Here is a 17989-nt window from a genome sequence, read left to right as displayed (position 1 = left end):
CATCTCTCTCTCTCTCTTTCTTTCTCTCTCTCTCTGTCTTGTCTCTTCTCTCTCTCTCTCTCTCTCTCTCTCTCTCTCTCTCTCTCTCTCTCACACACACACACACACACACACACACACACACACACACACATTCACAGAGAGAGAGAATCCAAAAGCAGCCCAGGTTGACGTCTGCTGAGCTGTCCACGGGGGGAGTGGTGGTGGAGGAGGTAGGGGAATCGAAGGGGTGGGGTCAGGGCACGATCCAAGCTTTAGGTCGTCTAAGTGGGAGGGGGCTGCTCTCTCCTCCTTGCCCCCTCCTCTCATGCTCTGGTCAGGTTGGTTGGCAGAGCAAGGGCGATAAGAATCGAGCCGTGACGTCAAAGGAGCAGACCCACTAAAGCCGAGCCTCTGGAGGGCATCGTTGAGAGGTGGAGACACAGACTCCGACCCAGACCTGGACGGAGCTAGCGCTCACAGCAGCCGCGGGCTGGTGCTGCTGCCAGAACGGATTCGACTCACTGGGACAGCTCCCCTGTGGGACTTGCGCTCCGAACTCAGCCCCAGCGCACGTCCCTAGGTAAGAGGCACTGGAGAAGAACTGGTCCCAGGAGTAGTTCGCGACCTCCTCTCTCAGTGCTTAGACACGACAGGCTTGGCTTGGCTCATTTGAGAGGGGAAGGTCTCTCTCCGCCCATGTTAGGCGGGGGGCGGAGTTGTAGGGAGACTAGGGCATGGAAGAGGTGGTGGAGAAATCAAATTGAAGGGAGGGTTAGTTAGGGGCAGAGGGGATGAGAAAAGACGGAGAGAATTTGGAGGTTGAGTTGGGGGCGGGGTGGTCTGGAAGAGAACAGGGTTTGGGACAAATTCTCCCCAAGTAACAGCTCAAATCCATCTACTCCCTGGGTTTTTTTTTTCCAAAAGCTGAGATTGAATGAAGCCTTTTACCAACCTTGGCGAACACAGATAAAACCTAAAGTCCCATTTGCACACATCCTTTTCCTCCTCATCAGGACCAGAGATAGAGGCAGGTTCCGTAAAGGGTTAAAATCTTTGTAAAGAAAGTGCGTCCCACAGCTTCTGGGCTTCTTCCCCAGAAATAGCACTGAAATTAGACTCACCCTCTCCCTACCCATACCTTTTCGTTTTAATTTTATTTTCAAAAAGTCAATCTTGCCCTGTTAAAGAGAGCTCAATCCCTTGGAAGGGATGCAATTGAAAAAGGGATGAAGATTCAATTAGCTCACTAACATTCCTCATTTCCTGGGTTGTAAGATTGGAATGAAGTCAGAAACAGGGAAGTTTCACATTGAACAGAGCAAGAGATTGCCAGATCAAGGTTTAATTTAACTATTTGTCCTTTGTATTGGCAGCAAGAGTCACGCCCAAAGGATCGAGGAATCATGGCTCTGGGTGAATTTGGTCTCCTCACCTGGCTTAGGGAGAGCCGGCAGTCAAGGAAATTAATCCTTCTTATCGTATTTCTTGCTCTCCTTTTAGACAATATGCTGCTCACGGTTGTGGGTAAGTGGAAGCCTCTTTTCTTGGCTTCCTTTTAGATGAACTAGGGTTATAGCTCTTAGCTACACTATGCATTTCTGGTAACCATAGCTCTTGAGATTTGCTTCTATACAAATTGCAGAAATTTGACACATTTCTCGAAAGCACATGGTTAGGAGATGGGGCTCAGGATCTTAGGTTTTTGTTTCTGCTACTGAGACATTATTTGTGGCTTCATTTTCCCCGGTGGTCACAACAGCAAATGACTCTCCAGATAAGGAGCAGAACTTATGTTTCCTCTTGATAGTTATTTCCCCTAACCATTTCGTTGTGGTGGAAAAGATTTCTGTTGCAGAAGAATAATATCTAAAGTTCTAATAGTCTTCTGGCTTTTAAAAAAATTATTCAGCAAAAGAGGATGCACTTTATTTTAGGATCTACCTTACAACAATGAGGACAAATAATATTATTCCCTAGCTCCAAAAACCAAGGAGTGAGAGTTAGAGTTCTTGTAGGCTTGAGTGTGCTGAACCAGGGAACATTTCCTCACCAGCTTCAAGAGGATGCCAACTTCAGCCTCAGACTATATTAGATTATCTGTATTTGAAAAATGGAAAACTAGGTCTCCAAAATTAACCCCATTAGCAAAAAGCATCTGATAGGTTTTCTTTTCCCCGAAATGCCCTAATTTTAAATGGCTCTACGTGTCATTTGTAACAGAGAGTTCAATATGAGATAGCTTCTGTTATCTCAGTTTGCAGGCTTGCTGGACACATCTTCTGAAGAACAAATAGATTCAGATTCTTGTATGAGAAAGAAGGACAGAGGGTGCAGCTCTCCCACTTGTTCTTGGCTGTAAGCTATCCTGGCTTTTTTATACTGATGGTCTGTCTGGATATACCTACCTGGAGCTTCAGTGGGGTCTTGGATGCTGCTTGTACTCTCTGAAACCCTTTGAAATTATGAATTGCCCGGACTACATAGTAAATACAAATTCCAAATTTATGTAATAGAAAGACAGAATAAGCCTGTTGCAAAATTCTTATTTCCTGTGTTGTTTTGATGACACATAATGCAATTTAGATTTCTATTTCCTTGTTTCATTTACTTAAATGTCCTTATGGCTGTATACATTCTTTGGCTGAAGAAACACTGAAAATTCTGGGTAAATACTGACCACATTTTACTTTTAACTAGCCTTCTTCTTGTAAATGATGGCTTATGGTGAATTAAATGAATTAAATGGCTATGAATTAAATGAATTAAAGGGCTATGTGGAGAAAGTAAAGGATATAAATTGCCATTCACTTTCTTAATTGCCCCTGAGTAAGTAGAAGTTTAATAGGCTAGGCTAAATAAGGTGAAGTTGTCCAGACTTTAGTAAATTATTCTTCCCACTCAATTTGGAGAGAACTAGTTGTCTGTTGTCAACCACTTTTCTATTTTGCTTGTGTTTCTAGTGCCCATCATTCCCAGTTACTTATACAGCATTAAGCATGAAAAAAATGCCACAGAAATACAAACCGCCAAACCAGAAACTGGGTCTCCCACCTTCAGCAGTATCTTCTCCTATTACGACAACTCCACAGTGGTCACTGGAAATGCCACTAGAGCACCTGGACAAGGACAGTCCTATAAAACAGTGACGCAGCAGATGGTAGTCAATGCAACCAGCATCCCATCTGACTGCCCCAAGGAAGACAAAGACCTGCTCAATGAAAACGTTCAAGTCGGCTTATTGTTTGCTTCCAAAGCAACCATACAGCTCCTCACCAACCCTTTCATAGGGCCAATGACTAACAGGTAGGTCATTCCTTAGAGAAATCATTTGATACTAATATCTGCCAAGTAACATCTCTCAAGCTAACTCCCTACCTTCTGCAGTATCTTGCTACTCTGTCTCTTGGAAGCTGTCATTCTTTTCATCCATGAGGTATCTTCAATGGAAGTCTCAGTAAATGGGCAATACAACTGCTACCATATCTCTCCTTTTACCCTTCCCCCATTGTCTCTTCTCTCATGTCAGCTAAGGATGCATTCCCATCTTTCTCTTTTTTTCTACTCTCCAAAATAATCTTAGGCAATTGTTAAAAGTGAAAGTAACCAGCATCTTTGAATTGTGAGCCTGATGTATCTCAATTCTAGGTTTGACTAGTGAGCAGTTGCAAAAATAGCCTTTGCTTAGTCAACACTCCACGGTAACCTCTGGCTGTCTTGAATTTCTAAATGTCATTTCGCTTTGTTTCTTCCCCATTTCCCCTACCTTTGCTCCAGACCTCTTTTTGGGAGCTTTCTTTTGGATTACATGGCCAAGGAGGAGGATTGTGAAAAAAAAATGACATTCATGAGACTAGCTTACAGACAGCATTTCAAAGCCAATTTTGGAGCTACAGGCAATGCGCTAATTCCTTCCATTTTATGCGTTGCTAAGGCTTGCGTCTCCATGTAGGAAATTATATGGCAAACTGAGGCAATCATTCAATCCCCATCCCCTTAAAGATATCCTCAATGTTAGGACTCATTATCTGGATATTACTGGCAAAAAGTATTTTCTTGAATTAAATTTTCTAGGTAATAAAATCAGCTCTTTACTTCTCATGTGAAACGATAAATCAAGTATTTAGTGAGCAGTTAACATGTGCCCAGTTAGGCACCAGGTGCTATGGAGTACAAACTTATAAGCTTCACTCATGAGGAATTTACAATTTTGTTGGGGTGATGGGACCCAGTTTCCTCTTCTAATGATCCCTAATGCCTCTTCTAGTTCTAAAAATCTATGATTCTAGCAAGATATACACATATGAAATAGTGAATAAACAAGACGTATTATATGCATACATTTATGGACAAACATATATAGTCATACCTGTCAGCATTTTAAAATTGCTATCAAAAGGTCTCAGTTGTCCTGTTTGATTAAAGACTGGAATAGTATATAACAAATGGGTATGAGCATTGTCAGAAAGGTAGGGATCTCGCTAAGCCTTTGCTATCTGTGTGACTTTGAGCAATTCATCTAACCTCTCTGGGCCTCAGTTTTCTTATATATAAAATCAGAGCATCATTCTATTATACATGTTCTGTAATATTCCTCCAGTCCAAAATTATGATCTTATGAGCCCAATGTGAATTGGAGTCATTGTGGAAGGCTCTACGGAGGATTCAGGTCTTGAGCCGGGCCACTGAAAGAGGTGGAGGAAGGGAGGGCATTCTATATGGCAGTAACAGTGTGAACAAAGACACAGGGGAGGAAATAAGTATGGTGGGGAGTGAAAGGGGTGAGTGAAGGAGAGGTGTCTGACTGGAGGGGGAAAGCTCATTTGGGGAACAGTGAGAAATAAGGAACAGATAGTTGGGGCCAGGTTATGGAAAGTCTGGAAAACTAAGTAGAAAAATTTAGATCCAAAACAGCAGGCAGTAGGGCATCCTTACAAATTCTCGATCAAGGCAATGACATGAGCAGAAAAAATATCTCAGAAATATTAAGTATGTAGCAGTGGACAGAATGAATTGGAGCAGGGGAGACCAGGCAGCCCAATCTTGCAGGGCACTAGGTAAGGAGATGCACTAGAGTGCTAGCATTAGGAATGAAGAAGAAAGAAGTGCCCAGACTACCTGTGAAAGAGTAGAAGATCTTAAAAGTATGAATTGCTCTTTGTTTAAAGCAATAGTCTCCAAACTTTTTTGATCTCATGCCCCTATCAGTGAAAAACAAATAAATGTGAGTATTTATTTGTAAGGGATACACATATCCTACTGTACTAAGTTATGAAGATCAAGAACTTGCCCCAAAATAGAAATGAAAAACAGGAAGTTGAAATAGCATTTTATTGACTAACAATACAAACCCTCTTTTGTTCTCACTAAAATGCTATTATTAATAATGATATTTTAGTGAAAGCAATATGATTGAATATACTTCACTATTTTTGAAAATCTTGGTTTAATTTTTTTGTTACACTGATTCAAAGATCTGGTTCTAAGTTCAGTTTATTACAATATTTGATATTGATGGTTGCCATAGCTGAAAAAAGATCTGTCACAAAGATACTTAGTTTTAAATGGAGGAAGTACATTGCTGCCCATTACTAAATCATAATATTCAGTTTTTCAATCCTATCCACCAATTAGGCAAAGATTTTCATTGAAATTCATCTTCTTTGATGATTATCAGTTGTTGCAAACTTGTCAGAATGTGTTGGCTTTTCATATTTTAGCAAATGGATTCAAAACTCATTGAAAACCTCTTTTATTTGGGAGGTTTTTAACCAGGTTAGAAAACTCTGCTCCTGGGTTTTACACATAGACAGGAGAGATATGAGTGTTGATAGGTGACCTGTGTCATTTTCAGTATGTCAAAGACAAGAGAATGAGTATTGCAGAAGAACATAGTACACAGTGTCAAACACAGCACTGATCAAGAAGGAGGAAGATTGAATAGAAGGTTGTGAGATCTGGCAATTGAGAGATCTTTGAAGAATGCAGTTTCAAGGATTCAAAATAAGGAGGAAATTGAGAACCTGGAAGACTAGAAGGCTGAGGGTATCCTCCATAGAAATAGAAAAGTTCAAAAGAGAGATAGGGTTGGGGGCAAAAATAATGCACGGCCACTGCCCAATGCCTCCTGCAGAAGCCACAGGTCAAAAAGAGTGAAGGACAATACAAGAGTAAGGGCAGGGAGTCTTACCTTCATGAGAGTTTGGGCTGAGGATATGTTATAAAAGCCTAAGGGGTTCAAGGGGCAGCTAGTGGTGCAGTGGATAAAGTACCAGGCCTACAATCAGGAAGAATCATCTTCCTGAGTTCAAATCTGGCTCAGACACTTGCTTACCTGTGGGATCTGAACAAGTCGCTTAACCCTGTTTGCCTCAGTTCCTCATCTGTGAAATGAGCTGGAGCAGGAAATGGCAAACCACTCCAATATCTTTGCCAAGAAAACCCTACATGGGGTCGTAGAGAGTTGGACACAACCGAAAAATAACTGAACAACAAAGGAGTTCGTGCTGGGGAAGGTTTGACACAATCCATATTCCCAACCTTTGATTGGTTGACCACACATGCACTGCAAGGTTATACCATTAGGAAAGCATGGGTCTAGAAACTGCTGACCCACAGTCAGGAGGACTTAATACACATTTATAACTCATATCCATTAATTTCCTAGACTTCTAAGTGGCAGACTGCAAGGTCATACTAGAGCCATGATAATGGCCCGGACCACATCCTGCCCCTTTTCTTGTTAATTAGTCAGAAAGCTATTTTTAGATGGCAGGGGGCAAAACATACTCACAAAAGTAATCCCAGGCTGGTTTGAGATTATGACCACACTGAGAAGTACCATTATAAATACAACACATCTTCCTGTCAACAAAAGAAAAATCGAACAAACTAACTAGTCATGGTTTCAAAAATGTTTGGGTTTCTGTGTGTGAGCAGATCAAGTACGGGCACCTCTCGAAGATGCATCTAATATAATTACAGAAAATTGCTCAGGGTTTTGTGTTCTGAGAGGGCAAAGAGCTCATCTGCACACGGCAATCGGAAGACGTTATCATAATAACGCCCTTGACAGACACCTGGTGGGAGTGGTGTGAAGGCACAGTAGGGTAGGTACTGGGAAACTCAGGGATCGAAATGATTGAAGCATCACAGTTCTCCAAATGCAAATGGGAAGTGAATGAGTTTTTCAAGCTGGCTTATATTGTAATGTTTTGCTTTTGTCAAGGGAAGCAGCTTGTTTAAACAGTGGCTTTTTCACTGTTAAACATCCAGTGTGAGACTAACCCTGTAGTTGCCCAAGACTGAGGTTTTACATACACACACATGCAAACACACAGGGCACGCATGCATGTTTCTGTGTGTGCACATACAGACACATGCATAAATACATATATACACATATGTGTATGCACATGTGTATATGTGTGTGTGTTATACACACCCTTCTCTGGAGAGAAGTCTTACTTTACTTTGCTACCTTTAAAATGTAGAATTAACCAACCAGTCAATTAGCAAGCATTTATGAAGTACCTAGTATGTACACGTCAGGTACTCTGCTGGTTGATGAAGAAGACAGAGACAGAAATGAAATTGTTGCTGCCCTCTAGGAGCTTACATTCTATGTCCTATCAGGGAGACAACACATAGATATGTAAACATATGCAAAATTTTAAAAAGGTAATTTTTGTAGGGGGTGAGATGATGGTAAAAGAAGCAGTAACAGATGACGGAATCAGGAAGGGCTTCATGTAGAAGGTGACCTTCCCAGTTTCACCTGGCTACTACAGACAGCTAGGCGACACAATGGAGAATGCTGGACCCGAAATCAGCAAGACCTGAGTTCCAACCTGACCTCAGCCACTTACTAGCTGTGTGACCCTGGGCAAGTCACTTAATCTGTTTGCCCCAATTTCCCTGTCAGTAAAATAGGGATAATAATAGCACCTACCTCCCAGAGTGTTATGAAAATAAAGTGAGACGCTATCTGTAAAGTTCTTTGCAAATCTTAATATGCTAGCATTTATAAATGCTAGCTTTTTAAAAATTATTACTTCCATTATCCATGAGTAGTTCATAGAATCCTAGACTTGGGGTAGAAAGGAACCTGAGAGCATTTGCTCCATCCCCTCCTTGAGCTTTGTAATCACTCTACAATATCCTCAAAGTGCCAAGGAACCACTGCTTCAAACCCATCCTATGATAGGGAATTTCTACCTCCAGAAGCAACCCATTTCATTGATGTGATTTATCCTCCAACAAATTTTTTTTATGCCAAACTAGTTTCCTTCAGACATCCAACATCTCTGGAAATCATCTCCCTCTTCTAAAACTATATGCGTGCACAGGGATGATAGGATGGCAGAATAATAAAACTAGAGCCAGGAGGGACCTCAGATGCCATCACAATGCTGTCAAAATCAAATAGAAATGATCTCTGTGGGCCACATATTGACTTAGGAAACCACAAATTAACATTATCTACGTTGTATTGTATTTCTATTTATTTTTTTAAAACATTTTCCAATCACATTTTAATATGATTCTAGCAAAATTCAGGCCCAGAGTTTCTTACTCAGTACTTATTCAGATAGGTAGTGCTTATTGCCCACACTGAACATCTTTTCCCCCTCCATATACAAACACACTTAAATTCATAGAATTTTAGGACTAGTCCAACCTATCATTTGATAGATGAGAAAACTGAGGCCCTGAGAGGGGAAGTGTCTTGTCTGTAGTGAAAAAGCTATTGTCTACAGAGATGGTAATAATAATAATAATACCATTTGTAAAATCTCATTTTATCCATGCACCAACCCAAGAAGGTGCTATTATTATCTCCCTCTTACTGATGAAAAAATGAGGCAGACAAGAGGTTAAGTAACTTACCCAAGGTCATACAACCAGTAAGTGTCTGAAGTGGGATATGTACTCAAGTCCAGCTCTCTAAGCGTCATGCTGCCTCACTCCCTAGGTATTAGGAGCTAAGTCTTCTGGACTGTCTTCTTCCTGCTATGCTGTGCTGCCCTTCACTTTCCTTACTTGCCTGCCTCACTGTGATGTGTGTTTGTGCCCTTTCCTACAATGATCTACTTTGCTGCTCCTGAGTAGGATTCTCTCTATTTGTACTAGGCTGAATCGAACAAAGTTAAGACTGCAGTTGTGGGTTAATCATTGTAGTACTGTTGTTATTGTTGGTTGTAAATCAGTGCAGGATATTTCTTATAACTAGTTTAAACATGAAAATTAATGTGTGTGGTCATGAAATATTTTTTATTATAAATTTTGGTTAGCCTAAGCTAAAAGATTCCAAGTATTATGGGGAGAACGAGAGTTTGGGGGCAAGACTCACAACACAGATTCAACCATTTTCTGCTCTTAATTGATGTACTATTTGGAGCAGAATCCTCAACTTAGAAGAATGTTAAAGCCAGAGGGTCATAGAATTAAAGGACAGAAAGGTCCTTAGAAATCATTTAGAAATGGGATTCTGAACCTTTTTTGTGTGTCTCATGAAGTCATGGGAGACTCATGAAGACCATGGATCCCTTCTTAGAATGATGATTTCTAGATGCAAAAAATAAAATATAGAGAATGGCAAAGTAAGTCAACTGAAATAGTTATCAACATGTTAAGTAAGTTCATGGACTCCAGGTTAAAAACCCCTAGTCTAGCCCACCCCATTCATTTTTCAGATGTGGAAAATGAAACATATAGAGTTGAAAAGAATTGTCCAAGGTCATTGGTCTAGATCTATGATTTCAGTGGTATAGAAAATCTTGGAGAAGAGAGTTCCTCTACCAATGCAGATAGGCAATCGTCTTCCAGTTTATAATCTAACAGAGTTGCCTGGGACATTGAGAGATTGAATGACTTGTCTGGGGGTCCCACACACAGCCAGTTTGTGTTAGCCTTAGGACTTGAACCCAGATCTTCTTGATTCTGAGGTCTGCTTTCCACTCTGACCAGTTTCCAAAGGTCATATATGTAGTAAGTAATAGAGCCAGAATTTGAACCTAAAACCTTTGGCTTGTGTAGTTTCCAAAGTAAGAACGAAAATTTCTCCCTGTGAGACTAAGCTACTTGAGAACTGAAGAACTTGCATAAACTCTAGGCAAGGTTTGAAAATTGCCTCCTCTATGTGTCACTGGCTCTGCCAGAAGCTTTGTGCCTTCATGATAACGCATGATTTTGACCTATCACAAGATTAATTCCTATGGGCCACTCATGGAGAATGGAATTTTATGGCATGAACAGGACGTGCAATTATAAAGAGTTATTTTTTTTGAATGCCCTTTGTTGTCTTTCCCCTATGTAATATGCCCTCTTTACCTCGTCTTCCTTTGATTCTGGCTCAGTGGCAGGGGCAGGGAGGTATGGGAGGGGAGCAAAGAGTGAGTTTTTCATTTTTGTATGGCCCGCAGTGCCTAACCCAGAACCTGCACATGGTAGACATTTAACAAATCAGTAAGATTTGGATTTGATTCCCAAATCAGACACTTAGAAACTATTTCACCTAAACCCTGATGTCACTTAATCTCTTTAAGCTTGAGTTTCCTCATCTATGAAATGGAAATAATAATGGCACTGACTTCACAGGGTTGTATTGAAGATCAAGTGACATAATGCACATAGAAAGTATTTTGTAAACCTTAACCTACTACGTAAATGTGAACTATTATTATTATTATTGTAAAGCTTGCTTAATAAATGAATGGGTGGGATGAAGTGTCCAGATTTGAATCTGACAGCCATGTCTTTTTGTCATATGCGATGGTAATAGGTTCAAAAATAATCCTTGAACCCATCAGAGCTCAGTAGTGCCTTTGGTCATTTGAATTATATTTTTGAGGGACAAGTAACCTGCTGCACAGTAGGTTTCATTCGACTAGTAAGCAAAAGTGAAAAGTGTGGTGGGTTTTTTCAACATTCACTCACAAAGGTGAATAAAAACCCAGAAAAAAAATTTCCTAATGAGACAATGGAAAAAATCCCCTTTCTTTCGTTTCATACTAAATCAAGTCAAGTTGTTGTTGTTAGAAGTGGTGAGAGTGGTGAATAAAGCAAATTTCATTTGATAAGTGTGAGGGTCAATATTGACAAAATTTTTAGAGTGGGAATATATTCCAAGGTGACCAGGTTCGGTTTGATTTCTCAGCTACTTCCAGTAATGGGGCATTTTCTCCAACTTCATCTTATGCTTGTCACTGTCTCAAAGTCCTGCTTTTACCAAATCAATATCAGTGATTGGGTTGTGATCCTAGGTGCATGCTAAGTAATAATCCATAGTTTTCTCATATAACTTGAAATCCAGATGTTTTTCCAGAAAAAATATACTATGTGCACTGGAAGGGGGACTTTAGAGCTCATCCACCCTGACCTTTTGATTTTATCAATGGTGAAAAATAAGGCCTGAAGTAGGGAAATGACTTGCCCATAGAGAGCAAATGTCAGAACTGAGACTAGATGAAAGGTCTCCTGACTTCTGATCCAGTGATTTGTACACCCCAAACACTGTCTTGTTGTAGCTAACATCAGGCCAACAAAAACAAACGTATCTCGAAAGATCTTGTACTTAACATATAGAGGTTTTCTAATTACTGTCAGTTGGTCCAAAGGGAGCTTTCTGGTAATAAGCAGTGACCTTTTCAATTTCTCAGTTGGCAGGAAGAGCAGCTGTTTAAGGAAAGACTCTCCAGTTGGAGATGTTGTTAACTAAGTATGCAGAAAACGGTCCAGTCTTCTGAAGTCAGAAGATAATGCTCAGAAGAGTGAGGGTTTTTTGTCATACTGAACGATCAAGATAACATATTTCAGAGAACAAGGAAAGTTAACAGAAGATACAATCTACACTACAATGACCTATAGGACACTTAATGTGTCACTTGAAGAAAAACTGATATGTGGAAATATGGATTTATTATGCAAATAACTAACTACCTTGTAATTAATCTTTTCATAATAGGAGTGGATACCCTCCAAGAGGGAATCCCTCCAACAAGCTTCCTTGTTGCATTTACAGGTTGATTTACAGAAATTCATTTTATATGCTACCTGCTTGCACATTTATTTTTATGAGATATACCTATGCCCTTTTAGTAAAGAATTGGGATTAAGAACATACTTTGAGGACTCTGGACATTTAACCTATATTTAGAGCCTCCATGTCATGGAGGCTAATCAGTCACATTATGGCAGGGTTTCAGTGTTTATTTTTATTGCCCTCTACAAACTAAGCTAATGGTAAATAAAAGGGGTTGACAGTGCACATCCATAGACCTTGATGAGTCACTGCCTTCTTGTGTGATTGTGTTAATAAGCATCTTCCTCACCAGCCAGTCCCACAGTACTGCATTCACTGGGTCCCTGGCTCTAAGCAATTGATATACAGACACTTTCTCTCTTTTGGGCTAATTTTAGGCACTTTTAGTCTCAAGTTGAAGCTTCTGTCATGTGGAGAACCCTTTGGATTTAGACTGGATCTTGTGATTAGCTCATAGTTAGTCTACAAATGGGATTCTTAACCTGGAGTCCATGGACTCTCAAGGGTCTGTAGATTGATTTCGAAGGTTCTATATAAATATACATATTAATACATATATATATATATATATATATACATATATATATAAAATTCACATGTATATGACTATAGATTTTGATACAAATAATATATATGAATATATCATTGTACTTCACATGTGATATAAAATTTCATATTCTATGTTCATTTAGATGGGAAAACTCTCATTTTTATTTTCACTAATTTCTAACTAAAATGTAATATTTCCTTCAGTTATGAATGTAGGCAACACATTCTTGAAAGAAAGGGATCTATAGGCTTCACCAAAGGGGTCCATGATATTAAACAGGTTAAGAACCCCTGTTCCAGAATAAGAAATTCCCTTCCCCAACTAAGAAATAGAAGGGGAGAGAGTCAGAACTACCCAGTCACTAGGAATTACAGCACAGGTCTGTATAATCAGCAATAATCAGCTCGTTCTGAGATTCTTGAAAATGGCAAAGGGAAATATGGCATGACCAAGTATGAGAAAAGAGATTCAGATTTTTGTTAAATGCCAAAGTTTATTGGCATTTGACAAAATTGTCAGACACTAAAGACCATTAAATATTGGAAGGAGGAAAGTATTAGGGGTTATTGTAAGTATGTATACTTAAAACATTTTATCTATGTGGACTAACATCTATGAAAATATATAGACTATCAGAACCGGTAGGGTCCTAATCTACATCTCTTATTTCATTGGTATGGGAATGGGATTTCAAACATGTTAGTGACTTCCCCAAGGTCATAAATGAGTACATGACAAAATCAGGACTGAAACTCAGTTCATCTCTCAAAAAATAATTACTGGTATCTTTTGTTTTTACATCACCTATATTTTCCATTGGAATCCTCCCCCACCCCTTTTAGAAAGCTATCTTTCATGCAGGAGTTCTTAACCTTTTTATGTTGTAGATACCTTTGGCAGTCTGGGTGAAGCATATGGATCCCTTTCCTAGAATAATGATTTGTTACCTATGTTCATAATTGAAGGCTAAATTTCAGGTAGAAGTTAGTGAAAACAAAGATATAATTTTTTCCCATTCCAGCTCCTAGATCTCCTGAAATCTAACACTTGAGGGACTGATTCCAGTAAAGAACCTGATACAATTTTTAAAAATTTAAAAACATTTAGCAAAGCTAATTGGCAAATCAAAAAAGTCTGACATTGTACAAAGTGTTCCACACCCATGTCTCCCCACCACTCTGACTAAGTAGGGAAGCATCTTCTCATATCTCTTTGTATTTGATCTTGGTCATTACAATTTCACAGCATTCATTTTCTATTATTTTGTGGTTATTTCTTGTTGTAATTGTGCACATTGTTATTTTTGTGTATATTATTTTCCTAGTTTTCCTTCCTTCACTTGGAATAAATTTGTATGTTTTTCTTTGCTTCTCTGTATTCCTCATCTTCATCGTTTCTTATAGAACAGTACAGTTTCATTACATTCATGTACCATAATTTTGTTCAGTCATTCTCCAGTCAATGAGTATCTATTTTGGACATTTTAGTCACTCTATTCACATAATTTTGAGTTGATTTCCAGAATGGTTGGAATAATCCATGGCTCTACCAACAATGTACACATCTTTGCACAACTCCTCCAATATTTACCACTCCTAACTTTAGTCAACTTTTACAGTTTGCTAATGAGAGGTGAAATCTCAGAAAACTAAGTCTTCTGACTCTTAAGTTGCTCCTTTTAATCTTTATGAAAGACTTCATAAACTATGAAGTGCTATACAGTTTCACAGCATTGCAATGGTTATTATCATAATTATAGATAATCATAAAGTCCTACTTCAATTCTTCATCATGGCATGAAGATGACTTTGGCTTTCTATAGGGTATGTCTACAGAGTGTAATTCTGATAGTTTCCATCAAGTTTGTAAGGCTTCTAGTACAATCCTTACAACAAATGGAGAGGTTCAGTATCAGTAGGCTGGTCAGTTGATAGTTAATTCTTCAGCCATGGAAACCTATTAAGGAAAGACAGTTGCAAAATGGCTCTTAGTTCTGTACAATAACAGTGGCAGAGGACAGCAAACAGGGCAGTGTGCTAAGAATCATAATATTTTTAACTTATCTATAAACATTAACTTAGCTATTGTTACTCTAAATGTAATATTCTAATCCAGTAACCAATAAGTAAATAGATTCCTCCAGGCACTGGGGGAATTGAATTCTATCAATTTTGATACCCTTACTATAAATGAAACTAGAAGACAAAAGGAAATTATAGATAAATGAAAGGATGAGTCACAGGTTCTGGTTACTATGTGGAAATCGTTTTTAAATCTTCTGTCTGTGTACTTTCAGGTCCCCAACTTGTTAAAATAAAGATCAAAATCAATATTAAACTGGAAGAAAGAACAAGAATATAGGGCACAAAACTCAGATAAATCCAACCTAGCCTGTTAAGATAATCACTTGAAACTGAAAAATGGGAAATGGACAAAGTAAAAGATATTGACACAGACTGTTAACATTTCTTAAGAAAGTTTAACCATTATATATCCATTGCAACAACAATGATACCAAAAGAGCCTCAAACACCTCAGTCAGCAGATATTTGATCTCTTTGTCAGGCAGAAAGAGATGGCAGCCTGTAAAGAAACACTGGTTTAGGGTATAAGTTCATTTATAATCTCTTACAGAAGAGGATGGTATAACACTAAAGCAATATCATATATAAAACATAAAAAAAAACAGTATAAGGGAAGTCATCCTGAGAACAGTTAAGGTGAAACTAGATGCAGAATACAAAAAAAAATTAAATAGGAGAGATTTATAAAGATTTTTAAGACAAACTTGTCTAGGCACTATGAACTAACACCATAGCCCCCAAGGTGCTCCATGAGGCAGTAGAATTACACTAAAGGAAACAAAGGGAAAAGCAACCAAACCAGATCAATTATACACAAAGTGCATACATCTGTGTTGTAAATGACACAATTTTGAAGGGACTGAGAGATCAGTTCTCAAAGTATCTGAAAAAAGGGAGGATGCCAAAGTTCTGGGAAAATCTTGGATGTTATTATTATGAGAGAGAGAAAGAGAGAGAGAGAGATTCAAAGAATGCCAATTAATACTGACTTATATACTAACTTTAATTTCTTTTTAAAAATTTTTTTATTACTTTTTAACTTACCCGTTTCTACAAGATTTTTATGAGAAGAATCTATGCAAGCATTGAGAGTATCCTTGATGAGAGTATGGGAAGGAAGCAAATAGGCTTCAGTACAAATAATATTCTATAGCAAATAATGGTTTTAGTCATGCAATTGATTTAAAGATAAAGAAATAATGAAAAGGCATTTTATGCATGAGAGCAAAATGCTGCCTTAAAGGCTCTTCTTTGATAAGATGTCCCCTATTCATATTTTAAAATAACACAAGGTTATTTGAGAGATACAAAGATAGAGAGCTTTGTTTGGCAACTATCTGATTACTAGTATCAAACAAGACCTAATAATTTGTTGTCCTCAACCAAGGTCCTTACTGCCAACCTGGAGGATGTCCATTACAAAGTCAAAATGGAAGAAAGGAATTCATTCCTAATATGGGGCCATGATCTTGTTTTTAACTTTTTCAATATAATTAGTTTCACCTGTAGTCCCATGGTTTTTATTGTATGAATTTAAAAACATTATTTTTTGAATGGGACCATAGTCTTCATCAGGCTGCCAAAGGGGTCCATACACAAAACGTTGACTCCTACTATAAATGATGAAGTCCTTTAGATTCTTTGTTTGCATTGTACTGGTTGCATCAGATCCCTGAACATTGCAGAGCCTCTTACACAAATTCTATAATCATTTAAAATAGTTCAGCCTAACTATCCATGGTGCAAAAGTCAAGTGGATAAAGCATGTCTCCTGCTCAGGCAGTTAGATGGACAAACCACAGAGCTGCTCTTTCAGTTACAAAAACCTTGGGTTGATGTTACACATTGATGATGAGTTCGATTGGAAATTGATCAGGAGTAAAGGATGAATTGCTTTTGGAAAACAGCATAACTCTTTTCATAACTCCAAGTTTTTCCCTGAGTCAAAGGCCTATCTTCTTAATAACAATAGTCTTTAGATAATTCCATATGGTTCTGAGTCATGGAATGCACAGTACCCAAAGAATTTAAGCTGGGCACTCAAGGGCAGTAGAAAAGTTTATGGTATGTGCCAGTGGGCACATTTTGCCAACTAAAAATTGAGCAAAAGAAACATAAAGAATGCCCAGATAGGTGTATGACTAGAAAAGAAGGTAGGGAGAGAAAAGAGCAATTTTTTTTCATCTCATCAGATTTGATTCCGTGTTCTAGCTTGCCAAGGTCTTTTGAATACTGAGCCTAGACTCATTATTATAATGAATGAATGAAGGATATTATTCATTATAATTAGAGCAAGTCAAAAATTATTAGCTACTCTGATTTTGGGAGACAGGTGGGAGAAGAGAGGAGAGAGAAAAAAGAGAGGGAGAGAATGGGAGAGAGAGACAGAGAGAGGTGGGGGGAGACAGAGACAGAAACAGAGGCAGAGACAGAGGGAGAGAACAAATCTTCACAAGGTGAAAGGGTATGGATAGGCTGTGATTTTCATTGTGAGAGGGACTTCCCACATTAAAGAGAGCACAGACCCACTAAAGTATCGAAGTGTGGTCAACCAGCATTACTGATGCTGAAATACAAATGGGCAACCCAACAGATGGAGGAGCCAAAGTTGGATTATCAGTGATTTTTGAAGGAAGGGAATAGACCATTTTGTGATGGTGAATAGTGTCCTTTTGAAACCAATGCTATCCATCAGACTTCAGCCTACTTAGTGGAGCACAGATGTTTCATTTGGTTACAGAAATGAAGAATGCCTTAGGGGTTGGGAGGGCTTAAACAATGAAAATAATGGATTAGTGGAATTGGAATTATACCACTAATTCCAACAGCTTTGAAAAATATATTAGCCCTCCAGCCACTGAATTTTCCAAGCAGGATGCTGAAAGGGATGAAGAGTTTGTTTTGTTCTGCAGAGCCAGAGGTGATTTCAAGCCTTGCATATCCATCCATTCTTGCAATGTATTTCAGTCACATGGTAATATTCTGTATAAAGGCATGCTACAGTCTCTGATTCACCCTGAAGGTCTTTGCTGAACTGATGAATCCAACCAGCAGAGAAACTGGTAGCTACTTTCATATGAGAAAGGCTTCTTTGTCACTGTGGATACCTAGCCTAGAGCCTTGGATACAGCCAACAGCTTTTGGATACTTGGATATAGGTCCACAAGTATTGGGGGGAGGGAGGAATATTTTATTAAATTTAACTTTTTAAATTAAAAATTATTTTTCTTCCTCCTGTCCACCCTCCATCCCATTGAGGAGGGGGGGAAACTCTTGTAACAAGCATGCAGCCAAGTAAAACAAATTTCACCTTTGATCATGTCTAGATGGCTA

At 38.7% G+C, this 17989-nt stretch overlaps 1 protein-coding gene across 1 annotated transcript in view; it reads left to right on the top strand.

The window, feature by feature from the left end:
- Positions 1 to 428: 428 nt before the first annotated feature.
- The window catches only part of SLC18A2 (solute carrier family 18 member A2), a 45738-nt gene continuing 28177 nt past the window's right edge, over positions 429 to 17989 (top strand). Inside the window, exons 1-3 of the mRNA XM_020988175.2 lie at positions 429 to 562; positions 1356 to 1506; positions 2943 to 3285. Of these exons, the coding sequence (XP_020843834.1) occupies positions 1386 to 1506; positions 2943 to 3285 (464 nt within the window). The 5' untranslated portion in view covers positions 429 to 562; positions 1356 to 1385. The remainder of the gene's footprint in view (positions 563 to 1355; positions 1507 to 2942; positions 3286 to 17989) is intronic.

This window comes from Phascolarctos cinereus, unplaced genomic scaffold, assembly GCF_003287225.1.
Source record: "Phascolarctos cinereus isolate Bilbo 61053 unplaced genomic scaffold, phaCin_HiC Scaffold_3;HRSCAF=262, whole genome shotgun sequence".
NCBI classification, from domain to species: Eukaryota; Metazoa; Chordata; class Mammalia; order Diprotodontia; family Phascolarctidae; genus Phascolarctos; species Phascolarctos cinereus.
Note: the sequence above shows the minus strand (reverse complement) of the source record. Positions and strands in the feature narration are given on the sequence as shown.